This window comes from Alosa pseudoharengus, unplaced genomic scaffold (assembly GCF_046254945.1).
Source record: "Alosa pseudoharengus isolate Yale_2024_CS ecotype anadromous, Long Island Sound unplaced genomic scaffold, YU_APseudo_1.1 YU_APseudo_1.1_scf_13, whole genome shotgun sequence".
NCBI classification, from domain to species: domain Eukaryota; kingdom Metazoa; phylum Chordata; class Actinopteri; order Clupeiformes; family Clupeidae; genus Alosa; species Alosa pseudoharengus.
The window spans coordinates 22461384-22470182 of record NW_027468598.1 but is presented as its reverse complement, the minus strand read 5'-3'; the positions used below and the strand labels follow the sequence as shown (position 1 = coordinate 22470182).

The following is an 8799-nucleotide window of genomic DNA, read 5'->3' as shown; positions in this document are numbered from 1 at the left end:
TTTCTCCATTTGTGGCTATTTTTGTTTTCAAAATGTGTAATACTTGTCCAAAATAGCACAGCATCAGATATATTAATTTCATAACAATGAGAAACCAATGGTGGCACAGTTAGTGGATTTTTGTTTGTTTCACTTCAAGGTGCCTTTCTGAGAAAGAGGTATGAGGTATACACAGTGTCAGCTATATATATATATATATATATATATATATATATGATAAATATCCTAATGTTTGAGGTGTTGTGAATTCTAAAGGCATGATCAATCTTTTAACCCACTATGGATATGAGTGATTTAATTATAAAAGCTGCATAGACATTTGCTGCAAAAATTATTCATTACTAATTATAGAATGCATGTATGTAAATCATTATTTGAAAAAAAGTTAAGTTGTAAAAAGTTTTTCAAGTAACCTTTAGTATTGTTATCTCTTCAGAGAGAATAGCAATTGTTTACTGGCTTCATTTCCCTGAGGGGTATTTCACAAAGGCAGAATTAAGACATCCAAGATAAGTGATAAAGCGAGGTTTGACATAGCGTTGTCTGGTCATCCTAGCTAAACTCGTTTCACTAACGCCAATCCAAGATGAGTAGGAGCAACCATGTCCAGCCAGGTGTAAGTAATTCAGGATGTGTGCGCGTTCTCGTTTCTGCTCCAAAATGCCCACGGTTGGAATAAAAAAGACGCGGAAAATAGCGGCATTCCCACAAAGTGAACAACCGCTTTTGATATAGACTAACAATGAAGTAAAGTTGTCATTTTTGGAATGGGGAATCATGGCTATTTCTGTAAAACAGCGGGAGTAGGCGTGGTAGACCAACTGAATGCAAATGTATGTATGAACCCACGTGTGAGTGCTTTCTTGTCTCGGAACGCAATGTCATTAAGAAAGCGCTTGCCTCTGCAAAGATGCATGATATACCTTAATATTATAGTTGAAAATACCTCCGAGAACTTCCCCTCCACTTCCAATCAACTACAGTAGGCTATTCATCAAACGTCTATCAATAAAATAAGCAAACAAACAGTACCTAGGCCTATGTTAATAATTATAAGGCTATCACAATTAAAATAATAACTATATGGTAGTAGGCAGACAATCTGTTTTGTTTTGCGAGCAAATACATTTAGCAAATAGTTTATAAATGGAATAAAGCTCCTTAAAAATTAGCACGGAGGTCTGATGTGAATGACCAATAAGACGACATAATTACCATTAGAATTAACTTAGCTTGGCTGTTAGCCTGGTCGGGACCAGGCTAGGTGCAGAGAATAAATCCCCATGGTAACTTATGTGCCATCTCTTTTGTGAAACCAAGTCAAGGCTAAATTCATCCAGGATAACCTAAAAATCCCAGCTTAATCCCTTATCTAGGTTTTGTGAAATACCCCTCTGGTCTGTAACCAACACAAACAGTATGTATCAATGGTAAACAGCCCTAGACCAGGGAGCATGCTCGTCGTTTAAAATCATAACGGAAACGTTTTCAACTCCGCTACAGGTCTATGTTGTGGTGACACCCTGCAGTCAGGATTTCACAAAATAGACATGCAAGGTGTCACAGACACACCTTTTACACAGAGAGATTGAGTGAGAGTGTGTGTGTGGGAGAGAGAGAGAGAGTCTGTGAGAGGGTAGCTTCAGAGATACAGACTAAAGGAAAAAGAGAGAAAAAGTCCAGGGCTTTCTGAAAGGACTTTGACAGGTAAGATCCTCGAGTTTTATACATTCTCAGATGTTCAGTGATATTCAATATTAACCTTGTTTCCAACAGCTACTGTGCTGAATCCAGGAGGACTGCATAAGACTTCCAGTACTTTGAGGAAAAATATAAAAAATATTTAAGTATTATAAACATATAATTATTTTATGTGTCTCCTTGAAGAAAATGTGCTTTCCATTTTGGTCTATTTCTTTTATACTGTCAGTGATCATACCAAGGTTATAGAATCTGGCTTTTTAGATGAACATAGAGTTGTAAATTGTCAGAAGTAAATCTATGTGAATATGCATGGAAAAACATTAGGTATGTGCTCCACAGTCCTAAAGGTGCCAAGTGTTTTTGCATTCTTTGTCAGAATGCGCAGGAAGTAGGTATTTACAGTACATTGATCACATATGGAGAACATGATTTAAGGAATAGCATATTTTATATATCATTACATGTATAACATATACATGCACATGGAACAGATATTGTAACATTAAGTATATTTGTTAGAATATTACATATGACCCTCTATGGAGCACTTAGACAATCAAGTGTGATTTACTGTTATGATCAGTTTGTTTGGTAACTAGAGCCTGTCATGGTCACAGCTATTGTGTACAGTAAGTGAAGGCTGGAGTTACTTGAAGAAAGATACAAAGGCTATATTACAGATTTGACAGTTAAGTGCAGTTTATGTACTGTTAAGGATTACATGTCAACAAATAGCATCTTTGGTGTCTATATTTAAGATGGTGTTGTGGAAATTCAGCTTCAGCACTATGATTCATGTATTATGATGCTGCATGAAAACTTTGAGTTGTGAATTCTTATTGAGGATTTGGTATGATTTGCTTGGCTTTACTCTTAACTCATTGAGTGCCAATTACGTTTTTCCTTCCCATGCGTTGAGTGCCAAAAACGTAATCTTAAATTTTTAGCTTTTTTTTTTAAATTACGAAACTAGACACTCTAACACACCTTATGTGTGATTTTGGGAACTCTGTGATGAATGGAAATATAATATATGACGATCGAAAACTCATGAAAACGCACAATCTGGACATTTTATCTGGACATTTTATCATAACTCGGTTGCCGCTTTGGGTCGAATCAGTGACGCATGCACGTCAGCTCAAAACCAGGCCATTTTCGTGGGTCTATCACTAGGTGGCAGTCTCGCCAGGTCACTTCCCGGAAACTTTACAGGCAACACTTCATATTTCATATGAAATCATGCATGAAAGACGTTATATCTCCATTTCTAGAAAAAAAACAGCGATTTTGATGAAAACTAGCCACTGTTTAGCTTGGGATTTCTCAGGAACAGAGGCGTGTAGAAATACACGGTTTGCACCCACCGAGAGCTCACCTTTCAAACGAGCCATTGTATGTGTTCATACTGTAGCTATAACAAAGAATATGCTGTGGCTGTACAAAAATCATCAACAATGGTCTAGATTGCTGGCACTCTAGGACAAAGCTTCCGAAAACAGCTTGGCATTCAATGAGTTAAATAAGTCAGCTTGCTGTATTTTATCAATATTTTACATTTCTTTCTTATTTATACTACTTTCTGTTCCACCAGATTCATTTCCACACTTGGAAAATGGTCCGCTCTTTACAAAAGTATCTGAGTGACTACCTGGCAGAGCGCCGGATTCGCCGTACTCGCCTAGTTACAAAGGATGGGCACTGCAACATTGAATACGGAAACATTAAATATCAAAACCATTTTGCCTACATTCTTGATTTCTGGACAACACTTGTGGAAATCCGTTGGCGTTTCGTTATCTTCTTCTATGTGGCCTCCTTCACAATGAGCTGGTTCATTTTTGGTTTGATTTGGTACTGGATTGCCCGAGACAACGGAGATCTGACATGGCAGAACCCACCAAATGGCCACACACTATGTGTGGACAACGTCTATGGTATGACCTCGGCGTTCCTCTTCTCGCTAGAGACCCAGAGCAGCATAGGGTATGGAGTACGTGTCATCACTCCACTGTGTCCAGGCGCAATTGCCTTCCTCACCATACAGTCCATTATAGGTGGACTTATCAACTGCTTTTGGTGGGGTGTTGTCATGACCAAGATCGCTCTCCCCAAGAAGAGGGCCAAAACCATCAACTTCAGTGAGGCAGCTGTCATTTGTCCTAAGAATGGTACACTGTGTCTTCAAATCCGTGTGGCTAACCTTCGCAAGACCCTCATGATTGGTAGCCAGATCTACGGCAAGTTGCTGCGGACAACCATAACCCCTGAAGGGGAGGCCATTATTTTAGACCAGGTCAATATCGATTTCATGGTTGAGTCTGGAAAAGACAACCTGTTTTTTGTCTGTCCCTTGACTCTTTATCATGTCATTGACAAGTCCAGCCCATTCTTTGAAATGGCGGTGGATACACTACATCACCAGGAATTTGAGCTGGTTGTCTTCTTAGATGGCACAGCAGAGTCCACCAGCTCCTCCTGCCAGGTCAGGACATCCTACATGCCACAGGAGATCATGTGGGGCTACAAATTTCAATCCATCATCTCCCGGAGCAAAGAAGGGAAGTACCGCGTGAACTTCTCCAACTTTTCAAAGGTGGTGCCCGTGCCAACTGCACATTGTGCCTACTGCTTTCACAATGTGAAGGGCCACCATCACCATGTGATGACTGGAACTGACAACCAGGGATTTGAAGTCATAGACATCAATGATCCACCCAGTGGCACCAAGATGTAGACTATTTACTAGGGCTGTCAATCGATTAAAAAAATTAATCTAATTAATTACATACTCTGTAATTAATTAATCTAAATTAATCGCATATATGATTTTTGCTGTGAAAGTATTTTAAATATTTAAATTCAAATCAATCATTGAATAATCAGCATTAGTGACATTAAAGTTCAAAAACTCTTTTATTATTATTTTAATAATGGCCATAATAATCTATGACCTAATATGCTGAGGAAATAAATTCAAAAGTGCTTCTGGAAGAAGGTTTTTTATCACATACATTGCAGAGGACTTTATGTTAATCAACACTTTATTTTTACCAATACCATCAAGCCGTTTTTGAAAAGTAAATGTTCCAATCAATGATCTAGGCAGCACATTTTCTTCTCTCTCCTTCATTTTACAGTCTAATGGTTACTGACTACAACGGCTCGGGGTCAAAGGTCATACAGAATCGATTAATCTGCGTTATTTTTTTAATCAGTTATTTTTTCTCAAATTAATTAACCGAAATTAATCAGTTATTTTGACAGCCCTACTATTTACAAAATAAAAACATGGACCCAAAGGAGGCTTCTAAAGCAGGTGACTACAGGCAAAGCAGTGTTTCACCAAGGCTTCACCAACAAAAGAGTCCAACCAAAAACATCTTAGAAATAATCATATTTTAATGAATTTGAAACAGAAATGAGGTCACAAGGCTTGAAACACAGGTTTTCCTGAATTCATTATGTGAGTGTAAAACAGTGCCACCTTCAGCTGTGGTGAATCAGAGGGCTTCACCAACTGTTCAGAGTGCTTCACTACCATAGATATCGTTTCCTATTACTTTCATAAATCTAGATCAGACCGGCTTGTGGTTTTCTGAGTTTAAATGGACTCTTATGGCAGATAAGTCACACATGTGAAGCAGTGACTGATAGGGTAGAGTTTTGCACTTCCTTCAATTGAATATGACTGACATAACACTATGGCTAATCCCCGCATTCATTAGTCAGCTATGATTTTTCACTTTAGAGTGAAGACTGAGAGAAGAGAGCTTCATAACAAAACCTGTATGAGCTATATATTTTTTTTTCATGTAGGTGAAAAACATTGTTTAGGATTATTGTGAACATCTCTATGTTTTCTAACACAATAAGGTCTGCAGGTGCTTGTTCAAGCTAGTAAGGATAGCTTGCTAACAGTCTACCGGGGTCATCCCTATGTTCCCCAGGTCCTATGTTCCCCGCACGGGGTTAATGTTAGGGTTAGGATTAGGGTCTTATGTTCCCCAGTCCCATACAAAGCTGGGAACATAGGACCCAGGGAACATAGGTACGCTCCCCAGTCTACCCACCACCAAACATAGTCAGTAAGTTAGGCTACCTTTTGCTAGTTACTCGCTAGCCACTCGCTAGCTCCTGTGCAAGATGGATCTGACCTATGCTTGTAGGTAGTGATGATGAGGGATGCACATAATATGATGCACGTAATACCGCATATTACAGGATTCAGGAGGAGAAATTATGAGTGAAGGCAGAGGGGAGACTAAGACCTCATGTGAAAATATCACAGCTCATGGGTGTTATGGTACAGAGCCCATGGGACATGTGCAAATTATTTTTCATGTTTCTGGTGCGTAAGTACTTTTCTGGTGCACACCAGATAGTATCTCCTGCTCACCCAAAACTTTCGCATGTGCACCAGAAACTTTTTTTTCACATGTCCTTTTATGAGCTCCGTATTATGATGAGGAGAAACTTTGGTTGTTCCATGTATGACATTGACAGCGTAACATCTGAAAGCGGATGTTCGCTGATGTGTTGTGATAACGTTTTGCTTGCTTGCCACTAGACCTGATTTGGTTTGGAACTACTGTATTTCTACTGTAGTTCCATCCATCGCTCTGGCTTCATAGATCTGAGATTCGATATCCCCTAATTTGGCAAGGAACACTCCACAGCTTTCAGATAAAAATATCTGTTTTGGATTGAGGAATATAGAGCTATCTAGATTCATTAACAATGATCTGTGGTCTGTTTTGTATTGAGGAATATAGAGATATCTAGATTTATTAACAATGACCTGTGGTCTGTTTATGTCATGTGAAAACTTTAAGAAATGTTAAGACAACGAAAAACAAGATATCATTCATCCATGAGCCTGGACAACACCCCCCCCCCCCCCCCCCCCACACACACACACAGAATACAGAGAGCAAGAGCTGATGATAATTTAGCACAGATTTCTATAAACTTATGTAGCCTAAGTACTGTATTCTTTGATAGGGTTAAATGTTTAGCATGTTGTCCTTGTTCTGAACTCCTTTTCTTCTGAAGTTATTTCTTATAAATAAATCCACATTAGCACCATTTTAAGTAATGTTTATTACATACTGTACATAAATATTGATCAAATAAATGTTATTTTGTCATGTGTAACTAAATGTTTGTTTGAACACTGTCACATTCTTCCAGCAGTTCTTTTTGTTTCAAAAATGTATCAAATAATCATCTCTACAGTCAGAAAACTGTACTGAAATAAATTATTAGCATATGGAGTTTCTGGTTTCTGGTGTTTGACGCAGCACTTATTTCACTGTCAATGTTATATATTCAAAGGGCTAAACATGGGTGTGCCACAGTGTCTTCTTAAAATGTGTTTGTCTGAAATAAAAATGTTTATAAAAAAACATTTGAGTCAATCTCTGACCCAGTGACATGATTTGCTTTCTCCCATCGTATTACTAATCGAGAGGGAGGTGGAAAACAATACACTGACCTAAGATATGAGATGACCCAAATTATAACTCACTGTAACCACTAACTGTCCCCCTTTCCTCCCTCAGTATCAACATTCAGGCTTAATTTCAGTAAAGATAATAAAAAACTAGTTCTCTTAGCCCTAAAGAATCAGTCACATCTCTTTGTGAACTTATTTGTGACCTGCTCTGACTGAAACAAGTTTTCCAACAAAACAGCCAAAAGAGTCAGTGATACTTCTCTCCTCCACATACAAGCATTACATTTTTTGTATAATTGTATTTTAACACAATAGACCACCAGAAGCACTGTGTTTTCTGTCCCTCTCTGGCTAGTCAGGCTTCACTCCTTGCACTCTTTGCCACTTTTTCCAGCGAATGAGTACTTCAAGTGAGTGTGCATCATAGGGACGGGGAAATGCCATTGTGAGGTCTGTAACAAACTATAAACCAATTAGGAACCTAAGATGGGCTCAGTCTCCTGCCTTAAGAACTGTGCAGTCAAGAGCAGGGGAGACCATATAGGAATTACCACTACATCTGTCAGTACTAGATGGAGTGCCTACATTTTTAGTATATTTTTGGGCTTTTTATTACTTTAATGTGACAGGAAGCGAGTGGGAGAGAGAGTCGGGGTGGGATCCGGAAAGGACCACAGGGGGGATATCGAACCCGGGTCACCAGTGTACGGTGCAGGTGCCCCAGCCAGTTGCACCACAGCAACTCCTGGGGCCAGGAGTGCTTACATTATAAATACTAATCAAAGTGTGATAGGAGGAGAAAGTGGCAGAAGGAGGAGGTAGAGGAGGGTAGAGAGGATGGAGGTAGAGGAGGGTGGAGAGGATGGAGGATGGAGGTGTGCTTCACCTCACTGTGTGTACACTGTGTGCTGTGTGTGTTTCACTAATTCACAGATTGGGATAAATGCAGAGACCAAATTTCGTCTAAATCACATCACCATAATAATATGTTCAATCTGTGATTCAGCAAAATGTGACTATGAAATAAGCTATCTAGCTTTAGTTTGAAACAGACACACAATAACACAATTTGCTGTTACCTAGGGCAAGTCCACTCTGTGCACTAGATGGAGACAAACTTCCGCTGTCAAAAAGCACCTGAAGATAAGTGCTTCAGTTGTACTAAAATGTGTACTCAGGCACCGAAAATCCTGCAGTGCTCCCTACAGCTGCCCATAGTTTTAAGAGGCTTAAAAAAACTCACAGACATTGTATTTCTTATGTTTTGGCACAACTGAAGCATTCATCTTTCAGCTCTTTGACAGCGATGACAACAAGCAAGAAACCGGTTCACCCACTCAGGCGCACCTGCAGGTGTACGACCATACGCACTGTGTGTACCATCAGGCTACTGAACAACGAGAGGAATTCCACTGTGTGTGTGTGTATTCACACCAAATTGGCCTACCATAAATTCCCAACTCTGCACAGTATCCCATTAACTGCATGACAGTTCTGTAAAATAAACACGTTATCAAAATCAACTTAATGCAGAACTATATGCACGCACACTTTTTTTGTTTGAGCAGTTGTAAACAACGAGATGGTTGTGCAGAATTCATTCCTGAATTCCATAGCATTCATTCCTGCAGGCGCCC

General features: G+C 39.3%; 1 protein-coding gene across 1 annotated transcript; it reads left to right on the top strand.

Moving 5' to 3' along the window:
* Positions 1-1492: 1492 nt before the first annotated feature.
* On the top strand, positions 1493-6980 carry LOC143121888 (ATP-sensitive inward rectifier potassium channel 1-like). Its single transcript, XM_076282549.1, has 2 exons — positions 1493-1707; positions 3299-6980. The coding sequence occupies exon 2, from the start codon at positions 3320-3322 to the stop codon at positions 4439-4441; it is 1122 nt and encodes a 373-aa protein (XP_076138664.1). The 5' UTR covers positions 1493-1707; positions 3299-3319; the 3' UTR covers positions 4442-6980.
* The last annotated feature ends 1819 nt before the right edge of the window (positions 6981-8799 follow it).